This window comes from Mesocricetus auratus, unplaced genomic scaffold, assembly GCF_017639785.1.
Source record: "Mesocricetus auratus isolate SY011 unplaced genomic scaffold, BCM_Maur_2.0 Super-Scaffold_100009, whole genome shotgun sequence".
In the NCBI taxonomy this organism is placed as follows: domain Eukaryota; kingdom Metazoa; phylum Chordata; class Mammalia; order Rodentia; family Cricetidae; genus Mesocricetus; species Mesocricetus auratus.
The window spans coordinates 28,699,546-28,720,901 of record NW_024429193.1 but is presented as its reverse complement, the minus strand read 5'-3'; the positions used below and the strand labels follow the sequence as shown (position 1 = coordinate 28,720,901).

The 21,356-nt window shown below is 43.8% G+C and overlaps 1 protein-coding gene across 1 annotated transcript in view; it reads right to left on the bottom strand.

Moving 5' to 3' along the window:
* Nucleotides 1–9,540: 9,540 nt before the first annotated feature.
* Nucleotides 9,541–21,356, bottom strand: part of Egf (epidermal growth factor) — an 86,585-nt gene continuing 74,769 nt past the window's right edge. Inside the window, exons 21-24 of the mRNA XM_040751797.1 lie at nucleotides 17,576–17,743; nucleotides 14,854–14,971; nucleotides 12,690–12,795; nucleotides 9,541–10,571 (exon numbers count right to left, since the gene is read on the bottom strand). Coding sequence (XP_040607731.1) covers nucleotides 10,300–10,571; nucleotides 12,690–12,795; nucleotides 14,854–14,971; nucleotides 17,576–17,743 — 664 coding nt within the window. The 3' untranslated portion in view covers nucleotides 9,541–10,299. The remainder of the gene's footprint in view (nucleotides 10,572–12,689; nucleotides 12,796–14,853; nucleotides 14,972–17,575; nucleotides 17,744–21,356) is intronic.

The window sequence follows — 21,356 nt, the reverse complement described above, 5'->3', positions numbered from 1 at the left end:
AACTTTAAGCAGGCCCCAAAAAGGTTCAAGAAAACTTCCTAAGAAAAGCTCCCACCAGAGAAGCTTCTGCTCTCTCCTCTACCCTGGCTGGTTCTGCTCTGACACCAAAAACTGATCTGGGCGTGGCAGAAGAGGCGGTTAGTCTTTGGACAAGGTCGAGGTCAGGGTGGTTTCTGTGGGCAGGCCTTTTCCAGGAACTTATTGCCCCCGGGCATTGTATTGTTTTTAGTAAATATGTTTTTAGTAAACATTTTCTTACAGCTGCCTACTCCCAGGTAGAAGGGGAAGTGGGTCTCTGCTCAAGGTCTGGTGTTCCCACAATTCACCCCTTTTTGTTTTTAAATGAGGCACTCCTGGCTTAGGTCAAGTAGGGTCACCCTCCCTTTCCTGTCCTTGGGGGACCTTGAACCCCTGTCTTAGGTGGGAGGGGTCTTCCCCACAGGTTGCCCGTCAACAGAGCGCCCCAACTTTAAATCATCTGTAACCAACCTTCATGGCTATCGGGATTGCCATGGGCTAAGCTAAGCAATACTTGGTTACGGATCTCTTGCCTCTGGAACAAGGCACGTTTGAGCTCGGCATAAAGCCAGAATGCCTACCTCCACTGCCACCATTTCCAGGACCCCCATTGACATAGCGCCTCTCCATCACCGTACCCATCACCATATCTGGGCCATAACATTCTACCAGCCTTCGTCTGTTACAAGGGTAACACACACATGATTTACATTCTGTTACAAGGGTAACCCGCATGTGATTTACATTTACAATTTGATAAAGTTTACAATCGTTCCGAGAGCTGCTCAGGAAAGCATTTAGAAAGTGCACTTGCACAGATACATTAGGTACAATCATTGATGTTACACATGTAGCATTATGAAAAATATGAACAATAGGCTTGTTGCACTATCCACAGAGCACCAATTTGTTCCTGTGGTGATGCAGTTTGTTGATTTAACGTCAGCTGATTATGCAACTTGAGTCAAAGTCTCCTTTTTGTTGCATTAGGACAAGTTGCATTTCTCCAGAAAAATACACTGGCCTAGGCACGATTCCAGAAACAGGAACCACCAAGTCTGATATTTCAAGTGACCATGTCCTGTTCAATTACTGAAAAGAGGCTTTTGCCCCTCATCACAGTCCATACCAATGTCCAAATGTTTTAAATGGGTCCTTTTTTCTCTATTGGCTTCACGATGAAAACTCATGGGTCCGGAAGGTTGATGCAGCAGGTCTGTTGAGAAACTGGAAATCTCGAACCGACTGTTTTCTTTCTTTCTTGGGCTCTAGATTCGATGACAGCAAGGGTCAGGAACACTGATTTAGGAGATCTTACTCAAACTGGCTTAGGTAGGTTCCCATGGTCTCAGGTCCAGTTTTTCTCTGCTCCATGCCGAAGCTTTTATTCTTTTCCTACAAGAAAACACAAGCATGCCCTCGACCCCAAATTAGGGTCTTCTCCACTGTCTAGTGCATGGATGTCTCCATTTGACCTGAGCAATGGTTGCTCAAGTTCCATCATGCCAGAATCTGTCTGAAGCTCACTGGCATTCACATTATAAAATTTTTAAATGAGGAGTGTATTATTTGATGAGTCATGTGGGGACTGGGGACATTATTCCCCCCTTTTTTATTTTCTAAAAAAATTTTTTTTTTTGAACTGTTGAAGCTGGACCATAATAGTAGAAGGATTTGTCTACCCTCCTTGGTTGACTATCTAGGTAAATTGGGATTACTACTTAGATTATTTGTAGATGCCCATTAAAAAGGACATATCCATTAAATATTTCCCAAAAACTTCTGAAAATCACTCAAAGATTGTAAACTATACTGTGTCCAAATAACTTTTGAAAATTATTTGAAGTCTGTGAGCAGTCTTTCCCAATCTAACCTGCAGAGCTCTCACTAGCTGACAAGGCCTCATTTGCATCTTAAATTTTTCTGTTAAAACATTAACAGAATGGCTGGATGTTCCTTTTGGCTATATTTAAAGCAATCTAGGTAGCTTCTTAACTATTTTTGAAGGGATTTAAGTATCCTTTTAATCATATAAGCAGTTCACACTCACACATTCACAATCACATTTCATACATACCGGTGTGGCCACACCATACATTCAGAACATACATGCATCTTTTAGTCATCCTTTTTCCCTAGGTCATGATTAGTCTGTTGCAATGAAGCTTCCTTAATTGAAATCTATGTAAAAGAACTCCAGCCAATCCTTGAACTAAAAAGGTTTAAAAGTCCTGTATGTTCTTTATCATTCCTCCATTTGAGCTACAGTCATGGGGTACAGCCGTACCTACTCCTTGTAACTATAAATGCAAGGTGGAGAGGCCAAGCTTTTGGCCAAAAGTTTTTAGAGATGACTCACAAAATAGAACTTAAGTGTAAACAAAATTTTTTATTCCATATACCTTTGTCTTTTTCTTTTTCTTTACTTAATACCAGTACCTCTTTACTGTTACCAATTTTTTTGAGTCAGGGTTTCTCTGTATTGTTTGAGGCTGTCAGTCCAGCCTGGCCTCGAACTCACAGAGATCTGCCTCCCAAGTGCTGGGATTAAAGGCGTGTGCCACCACCGCCCATCTTGTTACCAATTTTTTTTTTTCCGAGACAGGGTTTCTCTGTACTATTTGGAGGCTGTCCTGGAACTTGCTTTGTAGACCAGGCTGGCCTTGAACTCAAGAGATCTGCCTGCCTGTGTCTCCGGAGTACTGGGATTAAAGGCGTGTGCCGCCAACGCCCGGCTATTCACCCATTTTCAATCCAACTTTCAACCCAGGATGTTCCCTCATAAAGGTGTGTTGGGATTAAAGGCGTATGCCGCTGGCAATCTCTTGGGTTTCCCTACTTCTTGACCCTGGTATCAGGCTTAGGAGGGGGAAACTCAGAATGTCTAGTTTCTGACTTTTTAATCTCATTGGCGGCAGCCGCTCCCAATGTATTATTGGTGTTATAAAATTTGATGAACAGGGAGCTGGAATGACTAACTGGCATCAACATGGGGGGGAATCCTCACCAACGCCCATATTTCCCTTACCTGAGTGTTCAGCAATGGTTGGATCATCTTTATCATGGTGAGCATTCCTAGTATCCGGAGTAGTATTGGGGTCGACATGCCTGATGCACCGTTCGGGGACCCAAATAGGCTTCTCACTTCCTGGAGGGAAAACACAAACAGCCCCTCGGACTCTAGCTAGTAGGGAGGTGGGTGGCTGCCATTTTCCTGTGATCAAATCCTTCCATCTGACCCATCCCAAGGACTGGGAGGGTTTGTTTCAATGTCTCTTCATAGTAGACAAATTATTACGGTATAGGGGTATTCCAAGGGGACGTGGAAGGAACCAAATGAGCTGCCTCCAATTGTGCTGGGCCGGTACTTCCAAAACCTTGGTTGCCCCTTTTCTCTTTAATTTTTCTAGCCTCACAAGGAGCTGTAAGGAGGAGGAGTAACTGAGCAATCCGTTCTCCTGCAGGGATGGCAACAACCCCACTGCCCACTGATGTCATTATTTTAATCTCTCCCTCACTATCCTGGTCTATAACACCGGGGTGTACCTGGATGCCTCGAAGAATAGTACTGGACCGTCCCAAGAGTAGTCCGACTGTGCCTAGGGGCAATGGCCCATGCACCCCAGTAGGGAGGGCCTGGATCCCCATTTCCGGTGTTAGGATTGCCTGGGCAGAGGGAGCGAGGTCCAATCCTGCACTCCCCGAGGTGGCTCTAAGGAGGTCTGAGATATGAAGGGGTTGCTCTGGGGGAGAAAATGAGTCCTGCCATTGCCTGGAGCAGGGGTCATTGCCCCGTACACATTGCTTTTGGGGCCCTGGGACTGGGCCCTCCTCCCGTTTCCCTGATTATTATTAGCAGGAAGGAAATTTCCCTCCCCGTCAGTTTTAGAGTAGCAGTCATTGGCCCAATGATATCCCCTTCGGCTACGGGAGCATAAACCAGGTCTCTTGAGACCCGTAGTACTATTTTGAGGGCACTCTCTACGGAAGTGTCCCTCCCTACCGCGGCTGAAACATGTTTTTCTCCCTCCCAAAGTAGGTCTTTCTTTCCCCACTTGGGGCCGAATAGCAGCAGCTAACACTTGGCCCTGGATGAAGTTCCCATCAATGTCCCTACAGATCCGGATGTAGTCATTTAGACTTTTATTACGATAGGGGCTAAGGGCTTCCTTACAGTACTTATTTGCATTTTCAAATGCCATCTGCTTGATGACTGGCATCCCAGGCCCAATGCCCCCAAATATTCTTTCTGCTACCTGACTGAGACGGTCTACGAAGTCTTGAAAAGGTTCGGAAGGTCCTTGAAGGACTTTGGACAGATGATCCCCTCCTTCCTTGGAAGGCAATGCTTTCCAAGCCCCTTGGGCCGCTGCTGCCACTTGGGCATAGACTGCGATGTCATATTGCATTTGTTGCTGAATGGTGGCGTATTGACCACTCCCGGTAAGCATCTCCACATTTCTCTGGGGCTGTCCGGCCTGTGCATTTCTTTGGGCTGTCTGGCTGCATCTTTCCTGAAACTCACCTCTCCAAATCAAATAATCCCCCCCGATAGAGTCGCTCGGCAAAGCTGCTGCCAATCACTAGGTGTCAAATTAAGAGACGCAAAAGATTCCATTAAGGAAAGTGTAAAGGGAGCCTGTGCTCCATAATTTAAAGTTGCCTCTTTAAGTTGTTTTATATCCTTAAAATTTAAAGGGTTATGATGCCGAATGACCTGTCCAGAATTGTTCGGGTCTGGAACTTCCATTACTGGGGCCACCACCGGGCAGCATTGGACCCCTCCTCTGGGTCTTCCCTCCAGGTCTGAGAAGGACTGGGTTATCTCATATGAGGAGTCCCTTTTTTCAGAGTATGGGGAAGGGTTTCTCTCCCTGTCCTGTCTTTCCTTAATTCGAATATTTTTTAGTTCTTTTTTAAGGGCCGCGATCTCAGCAAGTAACCGTTCCTTTTCAGACTGTGACAAGTCTGAGTCTGAGCTACTTCCATTTTCTAGGTCTGATAGAGAAGGATATAACCGATTCTGACCGGAGTCCTTCTGTTTGGGTCGTGCCCGGAGATCTCTACCCATTTTTTTGTTGTTACTAAGAGACTCCTCCTCATCCTCACTAACAATGGAGCCTCTAGTTTCAGTCAGGGTCCCTTCAGATGATTCATCATCACTCTCTGTCCCTGAACTCAAGGAGGCTTGAGTTTCAGTCTCTTGTAATCAACAAACAAACAAAAATAGGTCTTGTATCTGGTAACTCCCTTTTCTCCTCATTTCATGTTTGAGCTTGGAAAGCGGGGAACAGGGTGGAGAGATATGTCTCTGTGAGGAGTCATAAGTCTTTCTTTGCAACCTCTAGTATTTTGTGTTGTGGAAAAATGACACATTAGCCCAAATTTTGACAGGCTTCCCTTAGGCTGGTTCTTGTAGCCAGCCGCTGCTGGTAGCAGCAGAGTTGTAGCTTCTAGGTAGGATAGCGGTAGCTTAAAAGGCAGCAACAATAAAAAAAAAAAAAACAGTTATGAGATGAATGCCATTGTCCTCTGGATAGCCACTGATAAGAGCCTGCTTCCCAGTAGATGAGTCATGCTCATGAAAGCAACCATAATTAAATTCAGTGAATGAGAAAAGGCATCCAAGGTTCTGAAAATATATGCTAATAGACTCATCCTATTTTATAATTTTGCCTTACAAACTTAAGTTTGCACTCTACCATGTTTACAGTAGAAGGCAGGGATGTCATTCCTCATTTTCTGACGGGATAACCAGTCTTTCTGGTGGTGTTTAATAGCAAATCATCTGATCCCACCCACTCCTGCACACTGCCCATTCACTCATCTATAGTAGCTGATACTTCCTACTTAGTTCTTTTACACACACACACACACACACACACACACACACACACACACACACACACACCTCCTACATTTTATACCAGATCTACATTTACTTACATTTACCCACCTTTTCAATTGTTTAGTTTTTGCTATACTTTTATTATTCTGTGTTGAAATAAACTTCTTGCTAAAAAGTTCCCTATCTGCATGTATGCCTTTATGCCAAAAGAGGGCATCAGACCCCCATGTGGTTGCTGGGAACTGAACTCAGGTCCTCTGGAAGAGCAGACAGTGCTCTTAACCTCAAAAAAAAAATCTCAAATTTTCCGATTATTCTAGATTACCTTTACTTTCGAGCAATGCTTTGCTAAATAGATGGGATTCAGTATCTTCAGTGCACTACTTTATTTTCAGTCTCTCATTATTGGATGTGAGGAGAGAGAAGGAGGAAGTGGGAGAGTAAGCATGTACACGTGCCACGGCACATATATGGCGGCGGCCGACCACTCTGGGGAGTCAGTTTTCTCATTTGACTGTGTGGGTGCCGGGGATCTAGCTCTGGAGCCCATCTTGATAGCAGAGGTTGGGAAGAAATGCCGTACGACAGCGGAGCCACCGTGACTGCTGGTGACATTTATTGACTTTGTGTTTCTGTTGGTGAATTACTTTGTCCTTGTTTTGTAGACAATGATATCATCTGAAAGCAATTTTATTCTTAATCTTTATACATCTTAAACATCTACTCTTACTGCTTTGGGGTATTACTGTGCTATCAGGATACAATTTAAGGCACTCAACACTGATAGTGGGTGGAAGACAGGGCAAAAAGTCCAGCAGGTCTGCTATGAAGCCACGCCCATGAAACCTCCGCAGTATGGTTGCCTAAACAAGACTTTAGTGATAACATCAGTTGGCATACCAACATAAACGGAACTCGAACAAGGCCCCACCTCCAGATGAAGAGCTATAGGCAACTGATGGCTGTTGAGAGAGGGAGAACCCGTCTTCCCAGGGATGACTCCTCCCTGGTCACTCAGTCCCAAGTGGTCAGTCCTAAAAACATAGACATAAGAGCAACACTAAGTGCTAAATGGGCTCATCAGGTTTCATTTCTTTATTAATTACGTGTGTGCAACAATAATAATTAAAGAAAAGGAGACCAAGTATTTGAATGGGGTGGGAGGCACAGGGTGATTGGAAATAGGAAGTTATGTAAACACAGCATATGAATATGAAATAAAAAAATAAATGAATGGAACTCCCTTGTGGGTCCTGATCTAAGGGGGATACCCTCAGTATTTCAGTATTACGTAAACTGTTGCTGTAGGTTCTGGTCAATGTCCTTCATCATACTAGAGAAATTCACTTTTCCTATTTTACAAAGAAGTTTTGTCGTAAATGCAAGGTGAGTGTTTCTGAAAACACCTTGTGTCTATACTATGTAATGCTTTCTTTTGCACTGTAATGTAATTTAATAATTTACATATTAATTTGGAATATTCAACTGATGTTTCACTTATTACATAATTAACATTTGGTCATGAACTGCTTTTAAAAATCACTGCCAAATTTATTACTAATCTTTTGCATAGACTTTTTGCGTCTATATTTATAATTGGGTTTGGCTTTTTCTGTGCTATACCAGTCCACTGAAGAAATAAAGGTTAAAGTGAAGTGATTTCTTCCCCTTTCCTATTGCATGGAACAATTTGCAAGGTACGTGCATCTTGGATATCTGGTTGCATATACTTGTACCAGCCAGGGTTCATACAGGAAGCAAATCACAGGGTATTATATAATGGGTAATTTATTATAGAAATTAAATCCTACATAATTGCAAGGGGAGTTAGGAAAATCAGGTTTAGAAGGAGGATTTGAAGATCAGAGCACAGACGCCCATCAGGTCTTGTGAAGCAATGGGAAACGTGTACAAGTTAGAGCTGTAGGGGAAACCACAGGACCAGGGTTCCACCCTCCTCCCCGCCCCCAGTGGGGGCACGGGTAGTAGAGTTGGTGGGCGGTTTGTGGAAGGCTGATGCCTCTGGGTGTGGCGGCAGGCCTGAGCTGGCTCACTCTCATTAGGATTTATAGAAGAGATAAGCACCAAGCAAAGGACATGCGGCTGATCTACAGCCTGGCAGCAGTCACATGAGGAGTGAGGAGTGACCAGCTGTGGACAGATGTGTACAGGATGAGAGCTTCGCCACCCGACCCTGTACAACACTGCTGGGGGTAAGCATGGCGTTCCCCTTGTCCCCAGCGCGGGGCCTCTCACAGGTGAAACCCAGTCAGTGTCTCAACAGGAAGAGTGCTCTGCTTCAGGCATGTCTGGACTGAAGAGCTTGGAAGTGAACAGAGGGGGTTTCTTGAGTAAAGATAGAAAAAAGAAAAAGAAACACAACAAAGCATAAAATCTTGCTAATTAGCTTGGCAGGAGACTTTTTAATTCTCTTGGCTGTTTTGCTTATTTGTGTGTGTGTGTGTGTGTGTGTGTGTGTGCGCGCGCGTGCGTGCACGCAGGATTCTTATTATATTTGGTGCTACTATCACATTTTCAGCAATCACACAATTATCATACATTCATATAACCGGTCAGTGGGGCCTTTGTAAGGTGCTGCAGCGGGCAGGAAGTTCCTTTCATGTGGGGTAAGTGACAGCAGAGAATGGCCACCAGGCACTGTGTACATCAGGACCATGAGCGTTAGGAAATACAAAATACAAATCAAACATCTTGGATGCAAATGTTTCTGAATTATGTATTGTCAAACAAATGAGAACATGACTCCTGGCCACGTGAGGCTGGAGGAAGGGAAGGCAGACCCAGGGGGCTCACTAAAAGAACACACAGCACCCGTCTGTTTTAACCCAACCAGAGACGGCTAGTGTGGCCTGCATAAGCACTTACAACGTCCTGATTTCCAAGGTTTCCTCATCAGCTCAAAGAAATCGGGAATTTTCTGATTCAAACACAATGATATGGTTTTTGGGGGCTGGGGCTATGGTCTCATATTCCATTGGCTATTTTGAGATTCTAAAATGGGTGTGTTCAGATACACAAATAGAATCCAGTTAGTTAAGGCTTCAAAACTGTTAACTTGGCGAGGATAAAAAGAAATATGAGGAGGGGCTATGTCTGTTATTATTCTGAGGTCAGTCCAGAAATAAAAGAAAGGTTTTGCTGGGCAATGGTGGTTCACGCCTTTAATCCCAGCACTTGGGAGGCAGAGGCAGGCGGATCTCTGTGAGTTCCAGGCCAACCTGGTCTACAAAGTGAGTTCCAGGACAGCCAGGACTGTTACACAGAGAAACCCTGTCTCAAACAAAGATAGGTTTTGTGAATGTCCAGCTATCTGTTGTCAACAGAAGTAAAACTGAATTCAAAACAAACCTAAATTAGCCAGAGGAAAGAGTCACCCTGAAGTCATCCATCCTCAAATGTTTGCAGATTTCTACACCAGGTTCAGTTTGAAAACATGGCTAACGAAAGCTCCAAACTGTCCATGCCACAGTATGAGCCCTTGCATCCTCCATGTTACCAACACCTTGGCTATAAGGAAGATGCGCCATTAGAATCCGTGTGCAACTTCGATTTATAGCATCAAATAGTTCTTTTTTTTTTTACAACGACAAGCCTAGTGAATCACTTTGGTTCAGCTCAGACTATAACAACTTCACCAAATAGATAATAAAATGTTGATGCTTTAGGGTGAATTTATTTAATTGGGAGACATTGATGAAAATAGAGCAAGCAATCTGCTTACAATCTCATATCTTAAAACAAGTAAAAAATACTGTGCAAACACCAGAATTTACCATTTCACTGGGAAAGACTGGCAAAAGGAAAAAGACACTAATGATTAAGAAACACTAATGCCTCTTAGGAGATGTTTTTAAAATTAAATAGTTTCATCCACAGATTTTAAAGTATAAAAATAAATGATTTAATTCTAAATAAATCTTTTTCTAAGTTACAATTATTTTCACTAATTTATCACAATCCGGAAGGCAAATTATAAGCATGGGCCACCCAATAATGAATTAAATGCGTATAGTGTATCTCAGCAATAGTTATAATGGTCCAACCATTTTATGGGATTGAGCTAAGGCTTTTGTGTAGATCATATAAATTATTTTGCAACTGACAAAATGTGTGATCACCTGCTTTAACTCATTTCTTCTGAGACAACAAGGAAAGGAGCAAAAAACACCTATTGAAGAAGACACAGCTTACAACGTGCGAGTATCTTGACTTTGGTTTGTAATGATTTTCATGACTCTTCTTTTGAAAGTCTTCCATGGGACTTCTTGAAGGAAGAAGCAAAAATCACAGCTATGCAGCTATGTTCAGGATACTGAGTGGTGGATTAGCCATAGAGATTGGAGTACCAAATCTACATGTAGTACTCTACTTTTCAAAGCAGAACATTCCATCTATCGGTCTGGTTTGTTCTTTCACTGTCTGTCTACTTTCAACTTCCACTGAGTTGGCTCTGTTTGGTGTGGTAGATCTGGGGCCCTTTGTTGACAGGATCCATTAGCTGACTGGAGAGAAGGAAGCTTCTCAACCCCCAGAGCTAGAGGCCATTCCTTGTAGGAGGGTAAATGGGCATTTCCCTCCATCTCCTGAGGACCTTCATCACTTGGTGGTGGGATCCAGCAGCTTTGCCCTGTGCCCATTCCATATATGTGGGGCTTCCGTCTCCATGAGTTCGGATCCACTGACCCTATTCAAAGAAGATGGGAGGGAGGACAAGAGGGAAGGGTGAAAGGGGAGGAGGGGGAGAGAGGAGATGGGGATACAGAGGAGGAGATGGGGATGTGGAGGGAGAAGAGGAACAGGAGGAGATGAGGGAGAGGAGGAGATTTCATTATTTACAATGTCTGGCAAAAGAGACCCTTGTAATAGTCATGGGATAATAGACTTAAAACACTAGAAACACAGGAACACACTGTCACCCTTTTTGGTACTTGTTTTTCAAAATTAGCATAGTCTTGATTGGTTGAGATAATCGAGAGAGCTGCTCTGTGTTCATCCTATCTCTACATCTGGGCTATAAATGCCTGAGAACAAAGTTTAGATTGGAAAGACACTTCTCTCCTATCATGGCCCTCTTTCCCTCAACACAGTGCTCTTCACGTGACCCTTGCCCGTTGGCACTGGCTGAGGTCAATGAAGATGGCTCTGTGGTCAGCCACCGGTATTATGCTTCCATGCCTCTCTAGGAACAGAGAATACACTGGTTCAGAGCACCCAATCTCTGCTCGCATGTTCACTGTGAATGACAGACACATGATGGGGATAGGACCACATGGGAACAAGTGAGTGCCTTGGAGAAAATGGATCAGTGCGTTTGCTGTGGAGTGGATTAAAATGAAAATGTCCTAACACAGTAGTTCTCAGCCTTCCTAAAGCTGCGACCATTTAATACAGTTTCTCAGGTTGTGGTGACCCCCAACCATAGAATTATTTTTGTTGCTATTTCATACCTGTAATCGTGCTACTGTTGTGAATCATAATGTAAATATTTGGTATGCAAATAGTCTTAGGTGACCCCTATGACAAGATTTTTTGACCTTCAAAGGGATCATGGCCCATAGGTTGTGAACCGCAATTTTAACCCATCTTGGAATATAGACCTAACCATATGAATTCTCCATTTTTTCCTGGCAAAATCATATTTCTGTTAAATCTTTGAGTTTTGGATTAAGTTTCAACATCGTACCACATGTTCCTCCTAAGCAGATTATCTACAAAAGGAAGGATGTGCTTTTAGTTGCTCAAGGAAAAGCCATAACTGTAAGGCAGCCTTTTACCTTCTAACAGTGCTGGCAACACCACCACCCAGGCAACTGTTGGAAACACTGAATTTTAAAAGTATACAGGCAACGGTTACCATAATAAACCACCTATTACAGTTTTTATTCGATTCCTTTATGTGTCTTAATATACTGGTCTTGCTCAAATTAGGCAATAATATTCATTTTTGCTGAATTCAGTATTCTGGGTTACAGAGAAGAACGCATGTTCTAAATGGAAATTTAGAATGAGTTTTCCATAAGAAGACCCTATGTTCTTTTGATTGAAAATCCGAAGAGGGAGGTATGTTGATAGGTGTGACAGGGAATATCAGAAAACATAAGTAGCATTGACACTACTCCAGCTCCTGCCATTAGCAGAGGAACTGCTTCTGTTGGCTCAGAGACTTCCTTTCCAAAGACCTATGACACAAAAGCATGTTCAGCACTGCCCTCCGGGTTGTAAAAAGGACAGTGATATTTGAGACCCGAACCCAAGAGACATATCACAACACAAGTCCTGGCAAAGGGATCACATCAAAGGATGTGTGACTCCGTTTCTACCTGAAGCAGACTGAGTTCCAGGAGAGAGTTTGAGAACTTGGCTTGATTTCATGGTGGCCTGGCTGCACTCTCAGACAGGCAAGAGTCTGGCTGAGGGCTAGCCCCTGACAAGACCAGAATTTTCTGAAATCCCAAGGACAATGCCAGGATCAAGTTATATTAATAGGAACACTCTCACCAGCACACAGAACCTGCTTTTGGAGAGCTATTCCACTTCCAGAGAGCAATGCTCACAGCAACAGGAAGGGGCTGAGTCCTATGTGCTCACGCAGAGTGACCTACAGACTGCAGTGTGCCTGGGCTTGTAAAGACAGGATCTTTACAGAAGAGGGAAATGCAGTCAAACCTATCTCTCTAAACAACATGGTGTGTCAGAGCCACCCAGAGCTCACTCAGCTCAGACAATGCTAATGGTCTTTTTGGGACTATATGATACTTCTCATTGGGAAACACTCGAGACCAAGGGACAGGTAACTACTCACCAGGCTGCAGGTTGGAAGACAGGACAGCACCCACTGCAAGGCCATTGGGGCCAGCGACAGGCAGACTCCCCTCCTTGGGGTCTCGGTGTTCCTCTAGAACCACAAACTGCAGAAAGGACAGGGGAGAAAGGGGATACTGAGGTAACTGACAAGTCACCTTGATAAGCATTAAATTGTAGCTTATCACATGCTCTCAGTGGAAGGTGTAAGTGGGACGAGCGGCCTTGCCAACTTGTCTTTAAAATTTTTCTTTTTATTATTTTACTGTGGGTAAGGGGGTTTGACTACATCTATATCTGTGCATTATATGCTTGCCTGATGCTCACGGAGCCCAGAAGAGGGCACTGGATCCCCTGAACTGGAGTTACTGATGACTGTGAGCCACCATGTGGGTGCTAGGAATCAGAATCTCCCAGTCCACTGGGAGAATAGCCAGTGATCCTAACTGCTGAGCCATCTCTCCAGTCCTGCGAGATTCCAGCATTAACTGGAAACCTTGTGTTCTATTAGGGCACAACTATCTTTCCTGTAGAATATGTTCTGATTACAGAATCTTGGGTTAAGAATCTTCGATTCCTGGGAGCTACTGTTTTGCTGCAAATAAAAGCATAGGTATGCTAAGTGCTGCCCATCGGCCAGACATTAAATAATGCCATGTGTAAGCATGTATAGCCTGTAGTCACATATAATTCATTTAAGCATCCTATCAAGTTGTAAGTAATTCGGGTCACCAGTAAGTATTAATAACCAAAAGCATAGCTACTATTTTGCAGGGACCCATCAGCTGTTTCCTTACGGCTGAGCAGCTTAGGAGCCAGAGTGCTAAAAGAGAGACCCAGACAACCACAACATCATTTCTCTTTACTCAACAAATGCTCATTCTGTCATTGTTTGCACTGTCCAAACTGACTGCGAACTTGCAATGCAGGCTGAGCAGAGCTGACTGGCCTGCACTCAAGCCAGACAGGTTAGATATTAAAAGAAATCAAACAGAAAAGGGAGGAAGAAAACTATGCCATGCTCTCCATGCTCTAGGAGACAGGATGCAGGCTGGTGAAGTCCTTCCTTGTCAATGAATAACCAGGGGGAAGGCCTGCTCCAAGATTTGGACTGACTCTGTGTGGTTCAGAAAGGAGCCCTCTACAGGAAAGGCCTAGAATTCAGAGTAAAAGGTATAGAAAAAACATTTCTGTACCCATCTTTCTCATCCAGAGAAGCGTAGGGAGGCTTACGGAGTGGCACCAATGAGGCAATAGGGACAGAAATACTGGTGATGCAGGTGACTCTCAGTGCTCTGTTTTCTTTCTCTATTTCCCACAACACTCGCCACCCTTTGTCTCCTCCTCACTAACGGTCTCTGCAGTGACATATTGCAGAATCAATACAATGGCCTGCTGTGGAAGGGCATAGGCTCATTATTTCTGGCTCTAGTGAAGAAGTGAACTGCAAATTTTCCAGCCATGTGCCTCCCTGCCAAAGCGTACAGGCTCCGGGACTCTGGCTGCTATGGAAAGCAGCTGATGGGGGCAGATTTGTTTCTGCTGCTTCTCCTCCAGTTTTGGGCACTCAGATCTCCCCAACTCCCTCTGATGCGTGCAGCACAGTTGGTGTGGACGGCAGTTATGACAGCTGGGAGGACACTGCTTAGCAGCCCCGGCTTCCGGATACAGCTCAGAGCCGACAAGCTGTTTGCCACCACAATGTGGAGTTTGGATTTTTTAAAAAACGTATTTAAAAGAGACATGGGCAGAAACAGTTTCTCATTCTTCCCTAAGATTTAAATGAGATCAATTAAATTAGCAATCTATACCTCGATAGCATGTCAAGTGCAATGCAGGTAATTTAGCAGTCTACAAAGCCCATGAGCTCTCAAAGCACTGAGCTCTGCTTAGAGAGAAGTCCTAAGCCACATGCTTATGGCGTTTATGAAGATGGATCTTAGCATCCTAGCATCTTCAGAAAGCTATATTGATGAGGAAACAGAGGTCCAGAGCTTAAAGCACTTGCTGAAGATCGGTTAGATGTTAAGGTTAAAAGACACAATATGAGACCAGCAGGCAGCTAGCACAGATTTCAGTTTCTCTGAAAGGCATGGATAAAGAGGAAAACGAACAATGATGCTTAGCAAGGCAACTCTTAGCTTCATGTGCTTTGACAACATTACCCAGGGTTGGGGGCAAGAAGACATCCCAGCTCCCCTGCAGTTGGGCCCGTCATTGCTCGTGTTTCTGCTTGACTCTTCATACGGGTTCTTTGTGGTTTCCGATAGCTGCTTCTGAGTCCTGAGATGAAGAAACAAACAAACAAACAAAAAACAAAACTGAGACACTCTCAGAAGAAAAGCCAAAAGCTTGTCCCACTCGCTGGTGTAGCTATTTTGTCAGATTAGGTCTAGAAATGGTATATATGTAGTCAAGCTCGGAGTTGAAAACCCGAGGCCAGCAAGCAGCTCCTGGGGGGCAGCACTGTTAAGTAATCACCCACAGAGATGTTCACAGGGACATAAACAACTCTGGAGCGTTGCAATCGCAAGAAAGAGTTCTAACAGGCTCTTCTTTTTCTGTCAAGAAACAGTTCTTATTATCTATGAGTGTGTATCTACGAGGTTTGCCTGTGCGCACCAGTATGGAAGTGTGCCCTCTTTTGGACGTCAGAAGTAGAAATTGTACATCTTTCTCGATTGCTATACATCTTGTTTTTTTTGAAGCAGGGTCTCCAGTGAACCGAAAGCTTGCCAATTCAGCTGGCCTGACTGGTCATCGAGCCCCAGGGATGCTGTTTCTGCATCCCCAGTGCTGGGATTCCATGTGTATAGCTGCACCCTGCTTTATTTTATCTTAAGTTTTCAAACATAGGTGCTGAGGATCTAACTCAGGCCCACAGGCTTGTATGGCAGCATTTTACTGACTGAGTCATTTCCTTGGCCCCTCATCACTTTTGTTATTAGGAGTGTGGGAGTCTGAAGCCGAAAATCCACCATCAACCAGCCACTAACTCCATACGTGCCACTGGTCAGGCAGGCTTGTTGACAAATACTTGAAATCACAACAAGGCAAGAGTTGGAGGCTAGCCCAGGCTACATAGCAAGACTTTGTCTTAAAAAATATCCAGACTTCTGAAAAATATTAAGTCACATGTGTTAACACATCAGATAAACAAAAAATAATTATGTCATACATAGTATTAAAGGTTTTTTTGGTTTTTTGTTTTTGAGACAGGGTCTTACTATGTAGCCCTAGCTGTCCTGGAACTCACTCTTTAGATCAGGCTGGCCTTGAACTCACAGAGATCTCCTTGCCTCTGCCTCCTGATTTCTTGGATTAATAGGTGTGTGCCACTATGCCTGGCAAAGTTTTGTTTTTTTGTTTTTTTTTTATTTTTGTTTTTTTTTTCTCTATTGGCCAAATATATTCAGATTGACATTCTTTCCAGCCATTAATGAGTCAATATTCTTTCTACAAACATACAGAATATAAACAACAGGCTTAAAAAAGTGCAATTATACTGAGGGGCCACCAAATTAAAAGTTCAAGCTTGTCCTGGAGAATCTTGTCTCTCAGGAGACAATGGAAAAGGTTTTCAAGTGCATACCTCTTATTGGGAAGATCATGTTCATATAACACCATAATAACTTCAGGTAGCATTTATTATACCAAATATATCAGGCCTATGGTGAGCTCTTAACTCAGACTAACTCAGTCTCACAGCAACTCTTGAAATAAGTCCATTTCCCTATTCTTCATCGCAAAGAAAACTAATGCATACACAGGAGGAAGCCTGCCTGGGGGTCTTTAGACATGAACTTGGATTTGGAATGCACAAGCTAATTCCACACATTTCACTGCTACAGTATGCACAGCAGGGTCTTTGGTGGAAGCACCTTGGCTGATGATACTGAATTTTCCAGAATATGAAACTTGAGTGCTTCTTCAGCTTTGGAAATGTGGTTATGTGGTTGTATATTTATCTCCTGGTAGCAGCGGGTACTCTCCATCTCACCAAAAAGGTGACATCTGGCAGGTAAGGGGACCACAACCGTAAGATGATGCATTCAAGCCACACAATTTTATAAAGCCCCTTCAGCCAAGCCTTGTGAGTCGCTGTTTTTTTTTCCCTATAGCACAAACTATAACACTCCCTAAGCTATTTCTACTGAAGACAGAGCCGTGTTATCCTTTTAAAGCAAATGAACACAAGCAGTGAGCTGCCTGTTTTAGGTGAATGCATGTTACTGTTTCCCAGTTTTAAACTATTAATTTTAACTTATTAAAAACAAAGCCCAATGGCCAGATTCCTTCCCAAGTTAGGGAAGATAACGATTTTCTCTAATGAAGAGTAGTTGTGGGTAATTAACAGCAGGCAGTCATGAGAAATTATGGTTGTGCTGGCTGATGTAGGCGTGGGATGCTAGAAGAAAACACTGGCCTGCAATGATGCATGGGGGCAGATAAGATCTGAGGGTGCAGCTCAATAAAACATGTGTGGGGTCCTGGGTTCGAGCCTCGCCATCACCAAAATGAAGGACCACAGATCTTATGCAATGACCGGGAAGGGAATGGAAGCGCATTGATATTTTAATGCAGACTTTTTGTTTTGTTTGTTTTTTGAGACAGGGTTTCTCTGTATTGTTTTGGAGATTGTCCTGGAACTAACTCTGTAGACCAGGCTGGCTTTGAACTCACAGAGATCCGCCTGCCTCTGCCTCTCGAGTGCTGGTATTGAAGGTGTGCGCCACCAACGCCCAGCTTAGTGCAGACTTTTAGAAAAGATTATGCCTCCCTTTAAGTGCCGTAAGTATTTTGCTCGAATTCATCCAAGGAAGTAGGCATTCTTTGGGAAGAGCTTAGAAAAGAGGGCACCAAGTCCCGAGGCAAAGAAAGGATTACCTGTAGCGGTAAACCACCCAGGTCCCCAAGAGGAGCAGCAGGACTAGCGCAATCACACAGACGGCCACCACAGTAATGTCGCGCTCCTGCCCGTGGCCAGCGTGGCGCAGCTCCCACCATCGCAAGTCTCGGTGCTGACATCGCTCCCCAACGTAGCCAACGATACAGCTGTGGATGACACCCAAACAGAAGTCAGCCCCTGGCACCTGACACTTCCGAACTCGGTATGCGTTGTCTGTCTTCCTTCTCTTTTCTGGATTCAGCTTGGTGAGCCTGTGATGTGAGCTGAACACACTACGATTCACACGTCAACACGGACAGCGCTAACACCGAGACGCTCCTCTTTGCTCTGCCTGTCTTCAGGGTGACCGGGAGTTATTTGCATACTGTCTCTGTAGGACACACTCAGGAGACACCCTTTCTAAACCAACACAAAGTGATTCTGCCCGCAAGAGTCAGGAGAGACCTGGAAACAGATGTCTGGCCAGACTGCAACAGTTGTAGGTCAAAGGAAAGAACTAGAAGGCAGAGAGCCTTGTTGAACGCTAGGCTGTAACAGAAGTGTATGCGGGCTCTGGGAAGCATGTAGAGCTTAGATTATGGAGGGGCTGCTTGCTTTTTCCAACAGAAAAAAGAAAATAGTGACACAAGAGGTGAGTAGCTGTTTTGAGGACAAGGGGCCATTTGCCTATAAACAGCTGACTGTTGGAGGAAGACTCTTACTGTAATTATAAGGTAGGTGAAGCAAGGCTGCCATCTACTGGAAGTGCTTGTTTCTAGGCACCAGAACGCAGAGGAACAACTGCATTTTCTTCACATTAGAATTAACTTTTTTTTTTTTTTTGGTTTTTCAGAATTAACTTAAATAAAAAAATTCAAATTTCCTCCCTCAGCCCTGGATCTGCCATCGGCCCATCTATGTCCCCACTCTATTCTAAAAGGGCTGAAGGAAATAATATACAGAAATGATACCAGCAGCTCTGGTGGGAAGACAGCATGGAAAACCACTCTTGCCATTTCCAGAAGATCTGGAGTCTATTCCCTAGTTCTACCTTTCCCCCACCAAAAGAAAGTGGAAAGTCGCTTTCTGAGAGGGAAGAAAAGGAACAATAATTAAGCACCTATGATTGACACCACGTGGTGCTGCACAGTTTTTACTCACTGCTTTTTAACTCTAGTTTTTGTAGGCATCTCCTGTTTTACAGGTAAGGAAACAGGCTCAGCGCTAAATAACGCTCATGACGTCACACAGCTAATGACCGGCCGCTCCGACTCACATGGATCTGGGATGTCAAACCTAGCTCCCTAGTGTTGTAATCCAGGCAAACCTGGCCCCGCCTCTCACCCACCCGTGCATGGCAGGTATGTGTACCCTGACCCCTTAAGAGAAAGACACCATCCACTTCCGTTCTCTCTTTCCCGCTGTTCCTCTGAAGGGCCAGACAGGACTTTACTGTCCCTTCCTCTCTCTTCTCCCACCTCCTCTCGTCTGTCTTCTCTGTCTCTGTGTCTCTTTACCTTCTTACTCAACCCCCATAAATCTTGCAATGAGTCACATCTGCAGTTCTCTGTTTCCCGTCTGCCCACCGTCCACCATCCTCTGGACCCAGGACCTGCTGCGCGGTCCTAAACCACTGTTTTATTCCTAACACTCAGTATATTGTGTTGTTTTCAACAGGACTTTTGTTCTGTTCACCCCTGAAAGAAAATTGTTCTAGAACTGACTACACAAAAGATGGCAAGAGCTGATTGGAAGCACACGGTTATTCAGGCTTCTTGGGGTCTCTCTTAATTCTATCTTATTTTGGTTACAGCTACTTATTGACAATCCCTAGCAGCCATATCTTTTTAAATTGTTGGATGCTAATGGGCTCCATTTGCAAATCAAGGTGATCTGAGGTCTTGAGGAATGTGTCAAATGGCCAGTGATCCTACAAAGCCAAGTAGGCTAAGATAGCAACAGAGCCCAACACAGCAGTGCACAAGAGGGTGGGGCACAGCCGGGAGTCTTTTGGATTATTTGAATTATTCATTTGTTTGGCAACAACAACAACAAAAAGGTTCCCTGGGCCAAGTAAGTTTGAGTTTCCACGGTCAAACGATATAGACCACGTAAGTGTAAAGCAGCCTTAAAAGTTGTAGTCATGAGTCCGTGAGGACTGGCGGAGCATTCTCCAATCCGACCTGTCCTCGGGAAATGTCACAGCCCTGCTGTAAGGGGTCCTGCTTCATAAGGATGTGTTAGGAGGGTGTTTGGCCAGAGAGAATGAAGGTCTCCAAGGAGCATCCCGAGCAACCAGGAGGGCAAAGTTAAAGGCAGCCAGTGCCAGCGGATGCCCCCCTCCCAATACATCATGGGACCTGGGCTCTGCATCTTGCTCCCAGCAAGGAAAGAAGCCCTTAGAAGCTGCTCTGTGCAGGAAGACAGGGAAGCTGCACTGACAGGTACCCTGAGGTTTGTTACAGCGGAATTAATAGGATGTAAGGGAGGTTGACAGAACAAATGGAGGGACGTTCTGAAAACCTGTTAAACCACATTTCTGTTAAATCGGTTCAAAATAAAGTTATGGTCCAATGACTGAACACCAGTGATTTTAAACATTGCTTTTGGTTAAAGGTCCTTATATGTGTTATCTTTTGTTTACTTAAAATAGGGTCTTCTGTGACCCAGACTGGTTTTCGATTAACTATGCAGACAAGAATGGCCTAGAACTTCTGATTCTCCTCCTCCTGCTTCCCTAGTGCTGGGATTTCAGGTGCACTCCTGTGCTTTTGCCCTGCCCGACTTAATTGTCATCTTTTGGTAACCTGTGTTTAGAGCATAACCAAAGGAAGATGATGTTTTCATAAGGCTTAATGCTAAAAAGAAAGGTGTGTTGGTGAATCATCAGAATCAGATTAAAATAAAAACTGCGCTATTGCAACGCACTATAGTCCTTCATATTGCAATAGTGATTTGGGGATCTAAAGTTAACTACCATGGAGGAAAGAAACCATAGGGAATCAACTAGACATCCAGTTTTGTAATTTCCTATTTGGTAGAATAGAATAAAGTGTGTAGATAAAAACAGTTGGTTGCTAACATTAAAGACTATTAATTAGAATTTATTATAATACTAAGACTCGTGTTAGAAAATCACAGTGTGTAAATATGAACCTGAAAGCAGAAGTCAACTGTAATTGAGTCATTCTTACTAATATTTCCAAACAGCCCCACAATCTTTGTCAGGCTGACATGATTTTTAATGTAAGACCACATACTCTGTCAAAGCATATAGCTTCTTCCTCCAATAATTCAGACTCTTTTTCATTATTACTAACAAAAATGACAGAATTATTTAAGCCCATACAATCTACTCAGTATGACCACAGCTCCAGTCATGGGGTACTGTGTATTTTAAACATCTATCTTGAACATGTGAAATTTGTTAGAATTAAAATGTCATCCTGAATTAGATATGGCACATTTGGGTTTCTCTGTGTATATAGGTTGTGCATGCAACTACACATGGAGACCAGAAACAGACACCTGGTATCCTCCTCCTTTGCTCTCCACCTCTTAACAACTTTTATTTGTTTATTTGTATGGGTGTATGCATGTATAGATGTATGGATGTGTATGGGTGTATGTGTGGATGTTTGTATTGGTGTATTGATGTATGTGTGTGTATGGGTGTATGTGTGCATGTGTGTGTGTATGCATGTATAAATGTATTGGTGTATAGATATATGTATGTGTGTATGGGTATGTGTGTATAGGTGTATGTATGTATGGGTGTAT